At 43.1% G+C, this 21,188-nt stretch overlaps 1 protein-coding gene across 2 annotated transcripts in view; it reads left to right on the top strand.

The window, feature by feature from the left end:
• Mrpl48 (mitochondrial ribosomal protein L48) overlaps positions 1-21,188 on the top strand; it is a 41,381-nt gene that overhangs the window by 8,301 nt on the left and 11,892 nt on the right. Inside the window, exons 3-5 of one of the 2 annotated variants that reach the window (XM_032893051.1) lie at positions 3,055-3,092; positions 9,122-9,207; positions 18,147-18,316. In XM_032893051.1, the coding sequence (XP_032748942.1) occupies positions 3,055-3,092; positions 9,122-9,207; positions 18,147-18,316 (294 nt within the window). The remainder of the gene's footprint in view (positions 1-3,054; positions 3,093-9,121; positions 9,208-18,146; positions 18,317-21,188) is intronic. The other variant, XM_032893052.1, reaches the window with a different exon arrangement.

The raw sequence follows: 21,188 nt of genomic DNA, 5'->3' as shown, positions 1-21,188 counted from the left end.
ATCTCAAATTTTAGTTCCTGCCACATTGCTCCTTCACCATTCTCAGAAAAAGGCAGTTCTGTTCGTCCTTTTGCTCAGAACCTTGGAGTTACCCTTGATACTGTTGTGTTTCCGTTCCACAGTTACCAACAGAGCCTGTGGGCTCCACTGCTACATGTACAGAGCCAAGGCGTGTCTTACCTCCAGAGTTCAGCCTCATGCATTCTGTTTTGCTAAGCCCAGCTCCTCATCTTCTCTCTGTTTGCTTTTTCCTCCTTCATACTGAAAGTGGAGTGATTCTTTCAAACTGTATTCAATTACACTGTTACTCTGCTCACATTTCCTCAAGCGGTATTAACTCAGCTAAGGATTGGCTTACACTGAGTGTACAGTCCATCGTGGTGGAGAAGGTATGTCCTCAGGAACAGGAGTCACACTGTAAGCACAGAGAGCAAAGAGATCAAAGCTACTGCTCGGCTCACTTTGCCTTGTTTCTTTTTGTTCAACCTGGGATCCCTTCCCATGAGGCAGTGCCACCCACATTCAAGGTCAGTCTTTCTTGGTCAGTTGAACTTCCCTGGGAACACCCTGATAGACATACCAGAGGTGCGTCCTAGGTAGTTGTAAATCCAGGGAGGTTGGTAATGAAGACTATTATACCATCTTATCAAAAGGAATTCTATAATCCTTATCCTGGCCTACAACACTTAATAACTGAAGTCTAAAGAGAGTGAAACCTGGGGCTGGAGAGACGGCTCAGAAGTTAAGACCCCTGGTGCTCTTCCAGAGGCCCTGGGTTCAATTCTCAGTACCCACATGGCAGGTCACACTGTCCATAACTCCAGTTCCAAGGGACTGACAGCCTCACACAGATGAACACACAGGCAAAACACAGTGCACGTTAAAAAGAGAGAGAGGGGAACCGATTGCGTTAAAATTACATAGAGAATGTAAATTAGAATTCGGTTTCAAACTCAGGTGGTTTTTTGTTTTGTTTTACTGATTCACATTTATTGAAGCCTTTCTCTATTTTCTTTCCATTTCAATATATTTCAGTCATTATCTATCTACTATTTGATAAACACCTGCAATGATACCAAGTCACTTGACATCTTAACTCCAACCTTCACAAACTATTCTAGAACTTACAAATGCCGTCATTTTACAGGACAGGAAACTGACTCAGATTAAGATAGCATTTCAGTCCCATGAGAGATGGTCTATTATTGCCTGCATTTTAAAGATGGAATAACTGAGTTACAGGGACATCAAACACCTTGCCTGATGTCACAGTTAGAGATAGTCCAGTCAGCATTCCATCGCAGATTTGCTTTCCTCAAGTCTGTACCACAGTGTAGTTTCAAAGCTTCTCAGGGCGCAGAACCTGGAATGCTCCAGTTCCCTCGTCAGCTGCACTAGAGCCATCTGATCCTCCTGCTGCTTCCCTGTGCAGCCTAGCTCTGGCTGTCCTCATCCTCCACCCTCCTAGAGCCTGGGCTAGTACTGAAGGCTTAATGTCTGTCTCACAGTCCTGCTTCAGTCTCTCCTCTTGCCGTTTCATCTCTTACTCGCTGCTCAGTTCTTAAAACGCAGGCTTGATCATTTCACTCCTGTGCTTAAAATCTTCCAGATGTGTTCCTTTGCTACACAGGTAAAAGCAAACAGCACAGCTTATGGGAGTGTCTTGGCCTGGCTCTGGATCACCTCTCCAGCCTTAATTTTTTTCCCTGTCCTCTTATCTCCTACTAAAGTTCTATTCACATCCTTTTGCTTGCTGTTTTCCAAACCCCTTTTCGTACTTGTGCCTGAGTTCCTGTAGTGCTAAAGAATTGAGATCAGTTCCCTTCCTCTCCTTTTTTTTTTTTTTTTTTTTTTTTTTTGATTCTTGCAGTATTAGAGGGTCAAACCCAAAACATTGGACATGCTAGGCAACCCTTCTGACTACACCCCAGCCCATAGTCACATTTATTTGTCTGTCTGTCTATAAACAACCTTTGCCTCAAGTTTATTTGTAAAAACAGCATGGGGCACTGACCATCTGCACATAGTGTGTAGTAGGTGTGTCAGAGCAGTCCCTCTGTCTTCACACTGGCAAATAGAAGCCTTTCTTTCTGGGGCCCCTACAAGAGCCTGGGCACCTCTCGAAGCCTGAGCTGGAGCTGAAGCCTGGGCCTTAGCTGGAGGTGTGGCCCTTCACCATCTTGGGCTTAGCCACCTTAGGCTTCATAAGGGCTTCAATGGCCTCTGCACGTGTACTCATGGCCTATGCATTGTCTGCCTGCGTCTCCTTCAGGTCTTTCTTGCTGTGTGCTTCTTGGCAGAGCATGTATTCCTCAGGAATGTGGAGTTGACCTCCTTAAGAGAATCCTATCTCTAAGACTGGGTTTCTTGATGCCATTTCCGGGCCTCTTTTGGGATTGTTTATGATTATGTGGTTCTTAGACTGGGCCATGTCTGCACAGTAACCTGCAGCTCCCAAAGTGCCTGGGACTGAAAGAGAAAGAACTTTAAAAAAAGTACATGTATGAATAGTTTGCCTGCATGTATATATGTGTACCATGTGCATGCCTTTTGTCCAGGGAGGCCAGAAAAGGGCATTGGATTCCCTGCAACTGGAGTTACAGACAGTTAGGAGCTGCTATATGGGTGCTAGGACAGAACCTGGATCTTTGTAAGAGCAGCAAGTGTTCTTAACCTCTGAGGCATCGCTCCATCCCCTAGTTTTAGACTCAGTTTAAATAGTTCCATTTCCCTATTTCTAGCTCCCTGCTTGAAGATCTCACCTTCCTAGGACTCTCGTGAACGTTTCTGCTCTGAACCAGCGCTGTCTCTTGGCTATTGTTTGTTTACATTTACCGTCCCCATCCAGACCTCATGAGAGATTCTGCACTTAGTCTGCATCCTCAGGACCACTTTGTCTGGTGTGTAGGTGCTTAATAATGTTTGTGGAAGCAGAGAGTAAGGAAGAACCTACTGTTAGTGTATCCGACTACAGAGCATAAAGGCTATAGTAATTTTGCAAATAAATGTGACTATCTAATTTTATTCAACATACTTTCCTCTCTTTCTCTCTAGATTCAGAATTTTGGGAGAGAATCCCATTTATTCTGCAGGTAGGTAATTATTTCTTGGTACGCTCTACTTTCTCTAAACAATCCTCTAAGTCTCTGTAACGATTTTGCCTAAAATGCTGACTCCGTCTGTTAGGAGGGTAGCAGAGGTCAGATCCTTCCTTACACAAGCTAGGACTATAGGTAAGGACAGGCAGCGGTTAGGACGAGAGCCCTGCCGTGAGTTTGCGTTTAAACTCTACCACTGCCCTCTTTGGTGATTAGTCACTGCATGTCAAGTCTTACCTGTCTAGGTTAGACTTCAAGTTAGAGATTCTCCTGCCTCCGGCTTACAGGCGCTAGGATTAAAGGCATGCTCCAGGGCTGACACTTATTCCATGACCTTTGACTTCCTCTCTGGAGCTTAGTTGCCTCAATTAAAAAGCAAGGACTACTGTAAGTTGTAAAGAGGTATTTGAAAATTCAGTGAGATAAAATGTTGTAAACAGTTGAAAAGCAGCTTCTCTGGTTATTACAAGCCTGCCACTGTCTCAAACCTGTTTTTCAAATTCACTCTCTTCAATTTCATTAACTCAGTAACTTTTAGTCAATGTTACTTGGCGTGTTTGCATTATCCATCGTGATAGAATTCAAAGTTGTTTGTTGGGATCTCTACAACCTTTAGGGCTGGCAGAGTAACGATTCATGTGAATCTGACTGAACAGGACTCTCAGTACCTGGTGTCGCTTCAGACTTCTAGGCCCTGCCCTGGGCAGCTTCCTTCAGGTATATTTATTTACAGCACAAATTGGGAAAAAGTATCTGGTATAATAACCTTCCCATGTGCTCAAGGAGGCATTATTACCTCAAAACTCTTCTCAAATCCTTGTCACTTCTCCATGAAGATGGACTCTATAGATAGGCTGCATGTGTTATCTTAAAGGCCTGGGGGAGGATCTGGTGAGCATACAGGTAGCACGGAGGTCATCTGAGCTATCAGTACCTCAGGTCGTGTTTGTGGGAGCTTGGTGTGGCCTGGCCCTTCAGATAGCACGTGGGTTGCCTAGGCTACTAACCATCTCCATTCTCAGCCTCTGGGCAGAGAACAAGTTATACATCTTTTCCTTTGTAGAGACAATCCTACATGTTTAACATTCCTGGTTTCCCTAGTGCTATCTGTGAGTACAAAGACATTGGTACCCCCCAATAGCTGTTTGTCATGTAACTAACAAGCACTAGAGATAAAGGAATAAGGAAAGGAACAAATATGGACTCAGAGTGTACAAGATAGTATGTAAGAGGCTATACATGTGGTAACCATCAGAATGGTTGCAGGAGTGGATAGGCACTATAATACTGAACTCCAAAGCTAGGCATCACTAAGTACCAGCAGCTCTGTGTGTGTGTGTGTGTGTGTGTGTGTGTGTGTGTGTGTGTGTGTATTTGTGTCAGGTGTTCATGCCAGAATTTGATGTTAGCTGTTCTCCTCAATTTGTATACACTTTTGAGACAGTGTCTCTCATTTAACCTGATTTCAGCTAGATCAGCAAGCCTCAGGGATCCTCCTGTTTTCACCCACCCCTCCCTACTGCAGGGGTTACTGGGATATGCTGCCCTATTTAATCATTATGTGGACACTGGGCACCTGAACTCAGGTCTTCAGGACAAGACAAGCACTTTATTGGTAGTGCTATTGCCCCAGTACATTATGTCTTAGTGCTGGAGAGATGGTTACGAATGGGGGAAGGCTTGTGGGATGGGGTGACCAGGAGGGGTCAGTGAAGGGGATATAAAGTGAATAAGTTTTTTTTAAAAAAGAATGTGTACTTCTCTTGCAGAGGGCCTGAGTTCAATGCTGTAACTCACCATTGGATCTCAGCGGCCCAACGTTATGTTTAAGAAGTTTGAGACAAGGGGACTGGAGAGATAGCTCCAAGGTTAAGAGCACTGGCTGTTCTTCCAAAGTCTTGAGTTCAATTGCCAGCAACCACATGGTGGTTCATAACCATCTATAATGAGATCTGGTGCCCTCTGAGCACAGTATATGAAAAAGGTAGAAAGAATATGGAATATCCAAGCCTAGGAAGCATTGAAGGGAGGACACAAAGATATTTTGACAGAACAAAGTAGGCAGCTGCCAGGAACAAATCACTGTAGATCACTTTGTTAGAATATTTAGGGAGCCATTTTTGTTTTGTTTTTTTAAATATACATGGAGCATATATTGTTTGCCAGGTGCTAGCTTTTTCTCTGTCCTTGAAGGACTCGGGTGTATTGAATGGAGAGAATATTCTGTAATTAGATTCTTGGCCACTGCTGTTCATTTTCATCCTCTTTCTCTACCTGCATGGCTCTGCTGAAAATGCTTGTTCCAACTTCTAAGGAGAAATAATTACAACACAGTGTTACTCTTCTTCTAGATTGACAGGCTTGGTTCCCTGTTAGTAAACCAGAATTCTGAAGGAGAGTTGTGGGTGGCACAGACACCGGAAGGAGAGAAGTATGGGTTTACATCTCACAACTGTGGCGACTGGATATCTTCATTTGTCAGTGAAGGGTGGCCTTCCTCCCAGGAGTCTGGAATGTTACTGAGATGGCAGATGTAGCTTTAATGACACAACATAGAGGGAAAGAAGCCAGTTGAATTTACTGAGAATAAGAGGCTTTCAAATTTACGATTTTACAATAAAAACAACTGGTTAATTAGACAGCTTAACCACTGACAATTTGACCCAAACCTTTCATTTAAGGGGGAAATGGTTAATTTAACAGTAGTTTGAACTAGCTTTTTAATTACCAGCAGCTCTAATTATAGCAATTGCCCCAAACTGAATTTAAGAGTGTCTCCTTGCCAAGGAATTCCTGCAGATGAGAGACTTAGGCAAACGTTTGCAGCCCTTGCAACTTGGGCTGTATCATCATCTCAAAGATCAGTTTCTTTTCTGCTTTTTGAAGTCACCGATAGATGATTGTCTATGTACTTCAGCATGATGATTGACATCTGGGTTTTTAATTTACACACAATGTTTTATTTTGCAATGTAGGCAGGTATGAGGGAGCACTGACTCTGTAGCTGAACTCTTGATCTTTGTGTGTTTAGGGGTGCAGAGGAATGCCACCAAGATGAGGGGCACAGCCGAAGATCTACAGGGCCTCTGTAGACTGGCAAGCAGGTCCTACAGAATAGGAGAGGGGATAAGGTAACTGGGCCTAGACTATAAAGACAAGGCCCTTAAAATGCTTAGCTAGGAAACCTCATCTCTGGGCTGTGAAAAGCCACCAAACATTGAAAAATGCAGCAAAACTTTTTTCTGTCTCATTCAGTTCTGACTGTAGTATCTGGCCAATAGTGAATAATTCCAAGATTTGCATGTATGAAATAGATAAAAGGTTGAATTAATGGAAAAGCATAATGACTAGAAATTTCTTTTCAGAAGGACTGCTCTGTGGCTGTAGAGGGTGGAGTAAAGAGAGGGCATAGAAAGACCAGGAGGAGCAACATCTCACCTTCCAGTCACCTAAGGCTTCGTTGGTGCTCCTCCCCACTCCCTCCACACACAACCAAAATGATCTTTTAAAAACATGGCAGAGGGGGTAGAGCAATGGATCAGAAGTTAAGAGCATTTGCTGCTCTTGCAGAGGACCTGGGTTCAGTTCCCAGCACCCATATATTGGCTCACAGTTCCAGGGGAATCTGATGCCCTCTTCTGGCCTCTGCAGTTACTACATGCATTTGATCCACATAAACTAAATAAAATCATACACTCATACACATAAAATCCTTTTAAAAACACAGCATACATATACTTTTTTTTTTTTTTTGCTTATTTCTGTTCATGATGAGATCCAACCTCTTTTTTTTTTTTTTTTTTTTTTTGGTTCTTTTTTTCGGAGCTGGGGACCGAACCCAGGGCCTTGCGCTTCCTAGGCAAGCGCTCTACCGCTGAGCTAAATCCCCAACCCCTGAGATCCAACCTCTTAACAAGGACTAGTTTTGTTGGTTTTAGGCCCCCTGACTCACTGTAAAGTCTTTGGCGGGGCCCTCTCACATTTACAGCCACTCTCCCAGTCTTGCATGGGCCCCACATCAGGTCCTGTATGCTTTCCTACAACTACAGCACTAATCCTCTACTTTATTCCTCTAATAAGTTTATTAGAGGCATAACTCTGAAGTCTGTTATTATATTTTTATTATGTTTAGTATATTATCATACAATCTCAAGTGCTATGACCTAGTGATTTTCAGCAGTCAGATAGACCCAAGTGTAAGTGGTAATTTTATCTCATACTCATAGGATAACTTGATCATTTCACCAAATTTTGGGAGTTACCCGTATTAGTTAATTTTTTCATAGTTCCAGGCAGATACCTGACGGGAAGCAACTTAAGGAAGGGATGGTTTGCTTTATTTCACAGTTGGAAGGTAGCCAGTCTGTCATGATGGGGAGCACGTGGTGGTGGGAACAAGAGGCATCTGGTCATGTTGTTCCACAGTAGGAAGCAGAGAAGTGAGTGCTGGTGCTCAGCCAGCTTCCTCTGTTTTGTGTAGCCCTCCCACCCAGGCCATGCGATGTACTACCCACATTTAGGGTGGGTCTTACCACCTCTGGAGACTAACCTAGAAAATCCCTCACAGACACACTCAGGGGCTGGTCTTTTGGTGGTTGTAATCCTGTCGAGTTGACAGTTAATTAACAGTTAATACTAATCACTAATGCCATTTTGTTTTTATTTATGAATAAAGATAGCAATGATAACTAAAAGAGAATATAGAGACCAACAGAAACATACCTGTGTGCATGCTTGTGTGTATTGAAAGCAATGTAAGTCATCCTCCCAAGCCCACTGCAATATGCATGTGTAGAGTAATGGCATATACACCTGTACCTAGATTTGGGGGGGTGTACATTGACTGTTGTGCTGTAAACAGAAAGGAGTCGCACCACTTTTGTTTATTGGTGGTAGCTGGCAGACCAGGCCGGAGGTGAGCTGCTGAGGCATACACAGTACTGCATGATGTTTAGGAGTCTTGACTGCCGGGTGGTGGAGGTGCACACCTTTAATGCCAGCACTTGGGAGAGGCAGGGGGATCTCTGTGAGTTTGAGGCCAGCCTGGTCTACAGAACAAGTTCTAGGGCAACACAGAAAAACTGTGGTTCAAAAAAAAAAAAAGAATTTATAGAAATGTGTGATCCTTTTCTTTGGTGGATGTTTATAATATAAAAATTTATATATTAATTTGGGGTTTGGGGTTTTTTTTTGTTTGTTTGTTTGCTTTTTGTTTTTCAAGATAGAGTTTTTCTGTGTATCCCTGGCTGTCCTAGAACTCACTCTGTAGATCAGGCTGGCCTCGAACTCAGATCCTCTTGCTTCTGCCTCCCAAGTGCTAGGGATAAAGGTGTGTGCCAACATGGCCTTGCTAAAAAGAATATTTTATTAATTTATGGATGATTTGTGGTCTCTCTCTCTCTCTCTCTCTGTGTGTGTGTGTGTGTGTGTGTGTGCACGGATTGATGATTTGTGGTTTCTATATGTGTGTGTGCACATATGGATGATTTGTGGTCTGTGTGTGTGTGCACAGATGGATGATTTGTGGTTTCTCTGTTTGTGTGTGTGTGTGTGTGTGTGTATGTGTGTGCACACATATGGCTGACTTGTGGTTGGTATGTGTGCACACGTATGGAGGACAGAAGGCGGCTTGCAGGAGTATTTTTGTCCTATGATGTGGGTCCGGCAGTTGAGACTCAGGTCATCGGTCTTGGCAGGAGCACCCTTACCTGCTAAGCCATTGCACTGGTCCTCAAAAACAAATAAATAAAGAAACAACAACAAAAATACCCAGCAAACCAAGAAACAAAAAATGTCAAAATAATGTTGCTTGTTGAGGAACAAGATGACACAAGAGCTTCATTAAAATGTACTTTGTCTCCCTGGCCATCACTGACTTTTTTTTTGGAAAATAATTTCCCAAGGAATGATGAGTGGTAGGGGCTGAAGATATTTCAGGCGCTAAAAGGAGAGAACAAAGGGGAAATGGGAACCACGAGAACCACCTTCACACATAGGCTGTGGCTTTGGCTTGCTCCCTTTAGGTGGTATTGTGAGGACCTGTCGGCACTACAAGACAAAGCCCACTCACGGCATCGGAAGATACAGACACTTGGTGAAAGTGCTAGAGGTAAGACGCAGGCAAGTCCTGTGTGAAAGGAGCATGCCACAGGGGTCACAAAGACGTGACAATCCTATGTACACAGGGAGTCACAGGAGCTGGAGTTTGCCCTCAGTCGTCTCTGGTTATGTGGTTTGGATTCGTGTAGACTGGAGGTCCTGCCAGCTTCTCATCTTGCTCCTTGGCCAGATTATTTCACGAAGACCCTACTCTCCCAGTTTTTATTATTTAAGATACTCTGAAGACAAAGGTCTTCTTTGTACTTGTAGAGCACGGACCTCAGCATGGAAATCATAAGTTAACATTAGTGGAGGGATGGAAGAGATTTCTCAATACATAAAAGCATGACTGTTCTAAGATCTGTAGAACTGTAGGCTGTGCTCCTACTCAGAGATCCTCCTGCCTCTGCCTCCCAAGAGCTAGGATTAAAGGTGTGCGCCACCGTAGCCCTGCTGTATGAACTTCTCTTGCAGAGGGCCCAAGTTTGGTTCCCCAAACCCATATCAAATGGCTCAGAACAGCCCATAACTCCAGCTCCAGGGGATACAATGCCTCCCTGGGTTTCTGTAGTCATGTGCACATACCCACGCACAGACGCAGACATGCAATTAAAAACAAAAATAAATAAAAATTTCAATCAACACAAGTTGAATGAATGGTGTATGGTAAGTAGGAGATGGATTGATATTTTCAGCCTAATAACTGGTTTTTAGAGTATTTATAGATTTAAATATGTATGCAGTCCTTGGGTCTTTGTGAGTAATAACGGGGGAGCATTACCAAACATTATTCAGTCATTTCATCTGTTTCTGTGGCCCCAATGCTCCTGTGGGTAGTTAAATTTCCCTGCATGTGAGGAGGCTTTACTTTGACTTTGAGTCTATGGCTTCCTATAAGCACTACAATTGAGAAGATCGTGTTGGTCTAGTTAGGGAATCTTCAACAGCGTTCGCTTCTGTGGTTTCTTTTAACTCTCCCATACAACTGTATACCTGCCATGGCCTCTCTCTAAAGCAGGGTGCAGAGCACTGTATTTGGACCTCCCAGCTGCTGAACTTGCCATAAAAGAGTTTCATAAGAAGAACATTCGCACTTGAGACCTATGTCAGGCAGGCTCCCCACAGGCAACATGTGCAGGGTCCTTCTGCCCTGGTTAAGCTTTGTGATTCTGGGCAAATTAGCCTTATCTGTTTAGGTCCCATAGATACTGAAATTAATTATATGTAAAAAGACTCTTATATGAGACTTGGAATTAGAAGCCCAAGACACCTTGTGCAGCTGAGTTTATAGCATTTATCTATATTATCCCCCTGGTGGTATGGCTCAAGCCCAGGGCCTTCTACATGGTGGACAGGAGTGGTCTCGCTAAGGTGCATACCCAGCCCTCGGAGCATTTGTCAGAGTCTCCATAAAGGCTGCGAAACTTTGGCTCCAAATAGTTCAACAACTTTCAATTCAGATACCATGAATCTTTATAGTGTTTAATGAACAGAAGCTTATTATTTAATATGCCCGTTGATGCCTTGCCTGTTTAAAATTGGTAGGAAAACAATTTCTTTTTTTCTTTCTTTCTTTGTTTTTGTTTTTTGTTTTTTTTTTTTTTCAGAGCTGGGGACCGAACCCAGGGCCTTGCACTTGCTAGGCAAACACTCTACCACTGAGCCAAATCCCCAACCCCGGAAAACAATTTCTTAATGGCTTCTTCTCTTGCCTCTCAGGCCCCCTGATTCCTATACTGTGCCTCTTGCCTTTCATGCCTGTTTCAGGGCCTCTCCTATGTTTGCTCCCTTCCTCACTTAAAACATTTCTCAACTTTTTTTTTCTTTTAACTTATGGTCCTCCTGCTGTGGGCTTCCCGGGGCTGGGATCACAGTCATGCACCACTACCCCTGGCTCACTTCAGTCTTAACTAGGACAGAAATGAATCATCCTCTGAGAAGCCTTCTTGGGGCTCCTGCACGGAGTTATTTGCTCTACTGTGTGTTCCTTGTGTTCCCTGTGTCCTAGGACTTACTGTCTGTGCCTGTCTGTTTTGATGGCTTCCTCCTCTTCTAGATTGCAAGATCCCTAAGGGTAGAGGACATGTATCTCTTTTCTCTGTGTCCTCAGTGTCCATCATAGGGCCCGGCACCATGCAGGGACAATATAAAATATTGATCCAACTGAGTTGAAATGTGGTTACTGGAGCTGCTTGGGGGAGGAGGGGGTCTGTAAAGCAGAGGTGGCAGAAGAACTGATACCTGCAAGCTGCTTGCTTCAGGTGGCCTTGGTCGTGTGGAGGGAGTAGGGCTCCCTTTCACTGGGGCTCTAGGCCCTCTGATACTGTTTGTCACACCGTGCAGTGGTGCTGGGTGGTGCTCTTCAGGACAGCACAATGAAAGCTTTCATCTATAGCTTACAGAGGCTCTGTCTTGTCACTTTTCACCCCTCCGGGGACCTGGCCTAGATAATTGTGTGGTCTCCTTGAAACCTCAGGGTAAGAAAACCAACAAATAATCAGACAACAACAGCAAAAGCTGTAAGTAGCCAGGTTCCCATTTTCTCCGTGCCTTTTGTCTTTCTCATTCTCTTGGCGTTTGATGTCCCCAAGGAGATGCTAGTCAGTTCTCAAGCTCATGCTCCGAGTGTCTTTTCTCTGTTCTGCTGATGCTGTCCTTTCCCTCCTTTCAAATGCACTACTCAGTCTTCTGAGAGTTTTGGGTTGTTCTTTAAGGGAGGGTTGTTTGTTTTGAGACAGGGTCTCACTGAGGCCCTGACTGGCCTGGAATTCACAGAGATCCACATGCTCCCTTTGCCTCCTGAATGCTGGATTAGACTTTGGAACCTTGGAAAGGAAGGGGCATCTAGTTCATGTCTTCTTGTCTATGCTGCTTGACCTCTTTTTTGCCTGGCCTAATTTGTAACTCTTCACTTGGTTCTTATCCCTAAAATCATGAGTTCTTGTTTCTGAGGACATAATGAGAGGAGGGATAGAGTGCAGCTTTAGGGGAAGTGTTGTGGAGGCGGGAACAAACCATTGTAGCCCGCAGCTACCCCCCAGGCCCAGCCTCTCTTGACCTGCACACTTTCTCACACACCCATGTTCTCTCTGGCCTCTGTGCCTTTGCTCTACTCTTTCCTCCGTGAATTCACATCCTCCCGGTTTCTCCGTGGTTCCTATACTGCAAGCCCCAGCTTGACTCATGACAGCAAGGGATGATTTCCAGGGCGTGACTCCGGATTCAGCACTTCCTTTGTAAATCTGTTTCTCCAAGTGCCTCGCATCCTTCTGTGGGATTTTAAATGCTTCAGAGTTTTTTTGAGTGATTTTTCCCCCTTTGGCAGGTTTAAAGTAATAGTAGTCTAGCTGCCGGGAGACCCCATTCTAGTTATTAACAGTTGGTCAAAATTACAAGAAGCAGCACAAACCACCAAGGTCAAATTCTCATGAAGCCAAAATCTTGTTAAACCACCAGACTTCATGGGCTTTTATATTCGGCCCACAATCCTGTCCGTTTGTGTTATAGTATATTCAAAGTCCCTTTATTTCTCTACTTTGTTCTACACATTGAAATTTGGGGGGCGTATTATACTAGTGAGTTTCTCTATCACTTTTTTATTTAAAATAATAATCACTGGCTGCTGTGATTGCTCAATGGATAAAAGTGCTTGCTGCACAAGCTGACTTTCATTACTGGGAACCATGGTGGAAGGAGAAAACTAGCTTCTGGAGATACTTGTCATTTATTATGTGTGTGTGTGTGTGTGTGTGTGTGTGTGTGTGTGTGTGTACCACACCCATGCACACACAGCTTCCAATCTTGAGGCAGTAGCAGCTCAGCAATCAGAATTGCAGAGAGGAAGATGTGGGAGGGTGAAATCAGAAGCAACATAGGTGGTTTTCCAGGTTCTGGGGCAAGAGTAAGCTGTGACTTTCATAAAGATTTCCGTCTTTACAGAGTGGCCTCTAGCAAGCCAGATACCTTTCCTCTAGGAAACTATGCTGTTTCTACTGTTGACACAAAAGAGGTGTCTCCCATTTGGACATGTGTTTACCTTGCATTAGTGTCTGTATGTAGAGGTCAGTATTCATGGCCACAGTCTGTCAGAATTCCTTTATAGCTAGTAGTCCTCACTAACTAGAACAAGATTGTCATTTTGTCTTGGTAACTGCAGTTCCAGACATGGGTTACAGAAATGGCTTGGGAACACTTGTCTTGTACTAGGACCCAAATTTCCCCTTAAAAGTCTGCTCCTTGTATCTCAGAATAGAAGTGTCATCGTTGAATATCCACTGTGCGCTCGTTCTCTGCTGAGCATGATGCTCAGGTGAGCAGGACTTGGTCCTGCAAAGGCACAGTCAGTTGAGAAAGATCTCCAGATCCAACTGAGGTCATGTGCTGAGTGCTTTACTGGAAAGATGAAACACACACGCAGTTCTGTATGTATGTATATATGCATATATATTTGTATATGTACATATACATGTATGTGTGCACATATATGTGTAAATATGCATGTATGTGTATGTCTGTGCATATATGCATATGTACGTGTTGAAGTACTATTTAACCTGTCAGTTTCAAATGAATGAATATGTAAATGAAGTAACGTTTCCTGCAAGAGTCAATGAAGATATTATGGATGTCAGCACAATAAAGATTTGTTAAATGCCAACTGTATTCACACACTCTGGGTGTGTGACAGTCATCTGGGAGCATCTAGTTGCTTGGGGTAATTTGTTACACTGAGCTATACAGAGCATAGAATTGTTACATGGGGATTTTCCAGACTCAAAGAATGGCTTCCATAAAAACCTGGCCTTTGTTATGAGAGCCTCTGGTCTCTAGATCCCTAGGAGTCTTACCCTGCCACAACTATTCTTTCAAATTACAAATTTTTATATTACAAATGAGAAGTACAGCAGGACAAATGATGGTATACTTAATTGATTTCTATATTAAAAAGAAAGAAACCTCTATCTTGTTCAAGCCCTTACTGTAGGTAGTCAAATCCCTACCTCATTTTATGTAACAGGTGCTATGTCTCATTCGTCCTTTCATCTCTAAGCCCAATCACCATCACCATCATCACCACCACCACCATCATCACCATCACCATCAGAGGTGGATGGGGAAGCAGTGACAGGCGTCTTATTAGGAATATATTTAAAGGATGAGGCATGGTGGTTGGCGCATATCTTTAGTCCCAGCACTTAGGAGGCAGAGGTAGCTGAATTCAAGGTCAGCCTACATAGTGAGTTCCAGGCCAGCCAGGACTACATAGTGAGAGCCTGCCTCAAGAGAAGCAAGAACAGAAACACTACAAAACAATTTCTTTTTTTATACCAGATGCTATGGCTGCTATACACTGAGCTTTGCAAACATCATTTCATTTTTATGGTGTTAGAGCTGTATATTCAATAATATATTGGTTATTAAAGATGTCATTGAGGAAAGCAGAGACCTAGAAAGGTTAATGACTTTTACCCAAGCGACTGGTGATTTCAGAATGAGTATTTGAACTTAAGATGGTCAGAACGCATCTAACATCTACGCTCTTTCCATTTTATAGAAGCTCATCAAAGGTTCAGCTTTACAGTAATTGCTGTTACAAATGAGGAAGCTGCCTCTCGAGTGTTTGACACTGAATTATAAATATGCCCGCCCAGTCAGCATGCACCCTCAGATCATTACAGACTTCCCAGAGGACCATCCCCAGATCTTTCAGGCACTCAGCTCAGTTTCCTTGTCACTCAAATGTCTGGAAGCTGAACATCGCAGCAGTCAGGGTTTGAGCTTGGAGATGTTGGATGATGCACCTCTTTCCAGGGTCTCCTCCTCTAAAGACAAACAGACAGATGCTCTCTCTTTACAGTATAGAGCAGGTCTGCTTCCTGCCCTCAGTAGACAGAAAGTACTTACCTTTGCCCTTACTGTTAAGACCTTAAACAAGTATTTGTTTCTATATCAGGGAAGGAGAGACAAAATAATCTCTCAAGATCTCTTTCAACTGTAAGAGAACCCATGGTTCTAATTTTATGTTCTGTCAGCTCTTTGCCAATAAGAGTGGGCAAAAACTTGCCTCCAGAGTACCCGCGAAGCAGTATTGATTCTTGTACAGAAGTGGTTAATTTTTTTTTTTTTTTTGGTCCGTTTGGAGGATCAGAGTATAATCCTAAGGGAACATAGGTGGGCCACTCTACCCTGTGCCACCCCAGCACATCCAGGCCAGCCACAGCAGCGCTGAGGTTTGAGGGGCAGTCACCACTGTTCCTGGCACTGTCCCTGGCACTGTCCCTGACACTCTTTTCCTAGCCTTCTTTTCTCTCCTGCCTGGCTCTCCATGTGCTGCTAGGGTAGGCTTCCAAAGCACAGCTCTGTCCATATTTATCCCTTTCAGATGTCTCTAATAATTCCCCACGGGCATTCATTAAGGCCTGGACTCGGCAGTAGGAATAGAGGAGAGGATGAATAGAGGCGGGGGAGGGGCTGGAGGGGGGAGCAAAGTACAATAAGATTACATAAACCAGGGAAAGGAGGTTGTAGCTCAGTGGTAAAGCATGTGTCTGACATGCACAAGGCCTTGAGTTAATCCCCAATAACCCCCAAAGCAGCAACAACAAAAAACACCACTAAGGATTTTTTTTTTATAGAAATTAGTGTCTGGAATTATATTCAGTTAAGCTCTTGTCTGTGCTGTACCCTGGCTTAGAACTGAAAAATAATATCACCATGCTGTTGGTAATGTGGATCTGTCCAGGCAGATCTAGGCCAGCATGGAAAAGCAGGGGGTGCCAAGAAGGATACTGGAATCAGCTTTCTTTGTTCTCTTAAAGCAGTGCCTTTGAAGAGGCCTGGCACTTCCTTTGGCTACAGAAACCCTCCTGCAGTCCTCAGAGGAGCTCCCCCTCCCTGCTGGGCTCTGCACCCACTCGCTTTGCTTCCAGACTTCATTCAGCCTTCTGACCAGTGTTTACTGTAATGGTAAAGAATCCTTCTGGCTGGATTTGGCCAGGGAAATTGTGGGTCTATGGTTGGCTTTCCACTCACAGCAAGGCTGCAGCTGCCACTCCTGTTGGAAACTTTAGTAATACAGAGGAACCTGCTCTAGATAACTATCTGCATTGCTCTTAAGTAGTTCTGGATTTTAGTTCCTGAAGTCTATTTTTTCTGGCTATGTAACTCTGAAAGAGAAACCTTAATATTTCAGGCTTCATGTTTTCCTTTTTTTTTAAGACTTATGTATTATGTATACAGTGTTCTGCCTGAATATATGCCTGTACGCTAGAAGAGGGTGCCAAGATCCCATTACAGATGGTTGTGAGCCACCATGTGGTTGCTGGGAATTGAACTCAGGACCTCAGGAAGAGCAGTCAGTGCTCTTAACCTCTGAGCCATCTCTCCAGCCCCATGTTTTTCTCATACAGAATCAGGATTAAAATCTGGAATATGTGTTGTCTGTATTAATCACTTTACATTCAACATTTTGTTCAAGGATCAGAACATTTTGTGAGAGTCTTTCGTCAGAATTACTGTATTCGTAAGCCCCTCCTTCATTCACCACACTGGATCTCTTAGTGACTGGAAAGTGGTGAAGCTCTGTCAGGAAGAGTACTGTGTAGCTGCTGTACAGGGACGACTTAAGATATGTAAGATACAGGTCTTACTACGTAACCTAGGTTGGCCTTGAGTTTGTGACCTTCCTGCCAGGTATTAGGATCCTAGGTACGCACTACCGTGATTAGCTGTCCCCCTCCTTTAGTGCAGGAAATTCAGCCTGCGCCTTCTCGAGTACTAAGAACAAGCTTTATCTGAGCTGTACCTCAACCCCCAACTGCCTTTAAAAATGATTTTTACAGCAACAAGACAGAACAAATCTCCAGTTATTACTGGAGACAATGTGATATAGACTGAAGCATAGACACAGCACTCAACAGAACAAAATACCAGTACAGAAACATCACTGGATATTTAGTACACGACACAGGTGATACATTGCTGTGATGCTGGGTTGATTGACCTGGTTGTTCATGTAAAAAAAAAAAAAAAGTGACTCTTGACTCCTGTTTCCTGTAATACTAAAAGCGGACTGTGTGACTGGCAAGATCACTCAGAGGGGAAAGGAGCCTGCTGCCAAGCCTGGAATTAACTTGGTGGAAAGAAAATCAGTTCCTCAGTTTGTGCTCTGACTTCTACTCATGTGCCATCACACACACCCCCGCACACACACACACACACACACACACACACATGAAACAAATATCGAGTAAACAAACAAAAGCATCTTAGGTTGGTTAGCTAATCAATGGAGTTCATACTCCAATGGAGTTTAATAATCAACACCAAAAAAAAGGAAGTAATTTTTTTGCTATACCATAACTATCCATTTGCAATTTGAGAAACAGGTTAGAGATGGGAGGTGAGCCTCAAAACCAGGTAATGGCAGAGACAGTCACGCGTAGCCTTGTTAAAATAATACAAGATCTATTCTTGTACTGGCCATTGGTAAGGGAAATTGCCTATTCATTCCCATGAGAATGTTAGCATCTCAAAAGGGTAACCTGGGGGAAAAATGGTAAACAATTTTACTTGAAAGCTTGGTTTTTAAAAATATGAACCCATTATGATTTAATTATTATTTCTTCTTCTTCTTCTTCTTCCTCTTCCTCTTCCTCTCCCTCCTTCTTCCTCTTCTTTTTCCTCCTCTTTCATCCTCCTTCTTCCTCCCTCCCCCTTCCTCCTCCTCCTCCTTACTTCTTCTATCCCTGGGTGGTGTGAAGCTCTCCAGGTGGACCAGGTTAGCTTTGAACTTACAGAAATCCATCTGCCCCCTGCCTCTGGAGTACTGGAGTTAAAAGCCTTCCCCACGATGCCCAGCTGATTAAATTTCTTATGAAATACTTTGACTTATTTCCTTTCTCTTTGTTTGTTTGGTTTTTTTTTTTTTTGTTTTTTTTTTTTATTCAGCCCAAAAAGAAGAAAGCAAAAGTAGAACTGAGAGCCATCAATGTGGGGACAGATTATGAATATGGGGTTTTAAATATCCACCTGACAGCTTACGACATGACTCTGGCAGAAAGTTACGCCCAGTATGTCCACCGCCTCTGCAACCAGCTGTCCGTCAAAGTCGAGGAAAGGTAGGAAGGACGCCTTTGTTTCGGATGCTCCTGGTCTGGGTGTCACCCTCCATTGCTTCTGTCAACTCAGGTTTGGGAAAGCAGTGTACATGTAATGAAAGTCACGCTTGAGACACATACCTGCCACAGGCAGAACAGAACAGGCGGTTAGCCTCAAAAGCTCCCTTTGCTGTGACGCGCGCCCCCTCCCCTCCCTCACCCGTGTGTGGCAACAACTGATACGTTATCTAGCCCAGTTTTTAAATTAATTAATTTATTAACTTGTTGTGGTACATCTGGCACATCTTGCACGTGGAGGTCAAAGGTCAGTTTGCAGGAGCTTTTGTTCATGGACGGAGCTCTGTGGACGTTGGGCGTGCTGTCTAGGCCTTCCCTGCCTGAGCTTTCGTCTCACGGCCCTGTGCTCCTGTCGTTTTAGTGTCTTTGGAATAGCATGCAAATGGAACCACACAGTAGACATCTGTTTGTATCTGACCTCCCACTTAGCATAATGTGTTTAAGTTCATCAAAAAATGTTTTTGCAAGTTTTAAAAATTCTTAGCAAAATCCATATAAAACTAATAATTTTACTACTTCTAAAATGTTTTATTGCATTATTGTGTATATGTGGGCTTAGGGGTGAATATGCCATGCGGCTCCTAGAGGCTCAGTTTATCAGACTTGGCATAGATCACCTTTACCTGCTGAGCCATCTCACCAGCTCCATCCTAAGTGTCCTTAGATGTGTATGTGGCCCAGTGACGGCAAACGTATTCATAGTGGGCATTGTTACCGCCTCCTGTGTTTCTGACTTCCTCAGCTTATAAAACTGAAACTGCACTTACTAAACAATAATTCTGCTTTCCCTCCTCTGTTTGTCCCGTAACTGTTCCCCCCTTGATTCCCACAACCTTCCTACTTTTTGTCTGTTTTTGACTACCTTCTAGAAGTAGAATTACACTGTATATTATTTTGTGCCGGGTTCATTCTGCAGGCTCATGTTGTACCCTATGTCAGACTTTCCTTTTTGAAGACTGAATATTCCATTATATCCTGTATTTTGCTTCTCCATTCATCTGTCAATAGATGATTCTGTCCAGTTTTGTTTTTGAGGTAGAGTTTCACTATGGTAGCCTTGGCATGTCAGGAACTCATAATGTAGACCAGGTTAATTTCTCAAACTCGTAGCAATTCTCCTGCTTCTGCCTAAGTATTGAGATTATAAGCATATATAAGCATGAACCACCATGTCCAACCTATTTTCTCTCTTTCTTTCTTCCTTTCTTTCTTTCTTCCTTTCTTTCTTTCTTTCTTTCTTCCTTCCTTCCTTCCTTCCTTCCTTTCCTTTCCTTTCCTTTCCTTTTCTTGCTTTTTTCCTTTTTTTCTTTTTTCTTTTTGATTTTTCATTGTCTAACCCAAAACTGTAAAGCCATTTGCTAGCTGTCCTCCTACATTAAGTCTGATCCATTTTGAACTGTTTTTATATTTGGTGTATAATTTGTGTTTGTCCTAGCCTTTCCAAGAGGGAGTTGGTTTCTTATTTCTCTCTTACCTTTCCTTCCTTCCTTCCCCTCCCTCCTTTCTTTCTTTCTTTCTTTCTTTCTTTTCTTTCTTTCTTTCTTTTTCTTTCTTTCTTTCTTTTTTGTATATGAGCACACTGTAGCTGTCCTCAGACACACCAGAAGAGGGCATCAGATCTCATTACAGATGGTTGTGAGCCACCATGTGGTTGCTGGGAATTGAACTCAAGACCTCTGGAAGAGTAGTCAATGCTCTTAACCATTGAGCCATCTCTCCAGTCCTTGCATTTCTTTTCTAATATGGCTGTTCAATTGTTTCATCATTTGGTGAGAGGACTTTTTTCTCCATGGAAAAAAGTATCGCTGGAAGCTAGTTGACCATGAATGTCTGTGTCTGTTCCCTGAAGTGATTTATGTTATATTGGTCTATATATCTGTGTTTACATGAATACTTTACTATTTGGGTTACTGTTACTCGGTTATGCTTTGTTCTATTTAAAAATTATTTTTCTATAATGGCATTTGTTTTTTTTTCCATTAAATTTGTTTATTAACTTGTTGATGTCTATAGAAAAGCCTACTGGGATTTTTTGAGATTATGTGTGGGGGCCTGTAGATCACTTGGGAGGAATTAGAGTCATAACACTTTTTTCCATTGATTTGGGCATTTTTGCCTTCTCTCCTTCTCATGCCTTCTTTGAATCTGCTAGAAGACTGTAGGAGAAGAGAACTGGCATTTAGTGTCTGTTCTGGGGCTGCTTCCTTTCATGTCTTATCTCAGAGTTTCTGACGGCTTACATGTCCTGTGGTTGGCCTTAATAGCATTAAGTCACTTGATGAGAAATGGCTTCCCTTTTAAGTTCAACTCCATTACTCTAAGAAGACATTGCCAGAGTGACTAGTGTGACCTGAACTCTAATCTAGCTCTTCCTAATCTTTGCAACAGGGGGATGTCAAGCTTGGAATCTTGGGCGAGCACTGCTGTCTTGCTAGGATTCATGACATGATTTTGTTTTCATTGTGTTTATTTTTAACTTGCCGTCTATTTGTGACTGCTGATCCGGGTTTTCATCAGTGATCATGACGTAAAGGTAGACTTTCTGTGTCATCATTTACCTTCAGTGAAAATGTTCTGTGGACTGCAACTAGAGGACACAACAGAATCAATTCAGTTATAATCACGATACAGAACACTTCAGTCATCCTGGGTTCTCTGCTTCTGCACTCAACTCCTTTCCCACAAGTCCTTGCTACCTTTTAATCTATCCCCTTTCCCCTTCCCTATAGTTTTTGTCTCTTTCAGAATGCCATATAAGTGAAAAATACACGTTCCTTTTGAATATGGCTTTCTTCACTTAGAATAATATAGTCAA

This window comes from Rattus rattus, chromosome 2 (genome assembly GCF_011064425.1).
Source record: "Rattus rattus isolate New Zealand chromosome 2, Rrattus_CSIRO_v1, whole genome shotgun sequence".
NCBI classification, from domain to species: Eukaryota; Metazoa; Chordata; class Mammalia; order Rodentia; family Muridae; genus Rattus; species Rattus rattus.
Note: the sequence above shows the minus strand (reverse complement) of the source record. Positions and strands in the feature narration are given on the sequence as shown.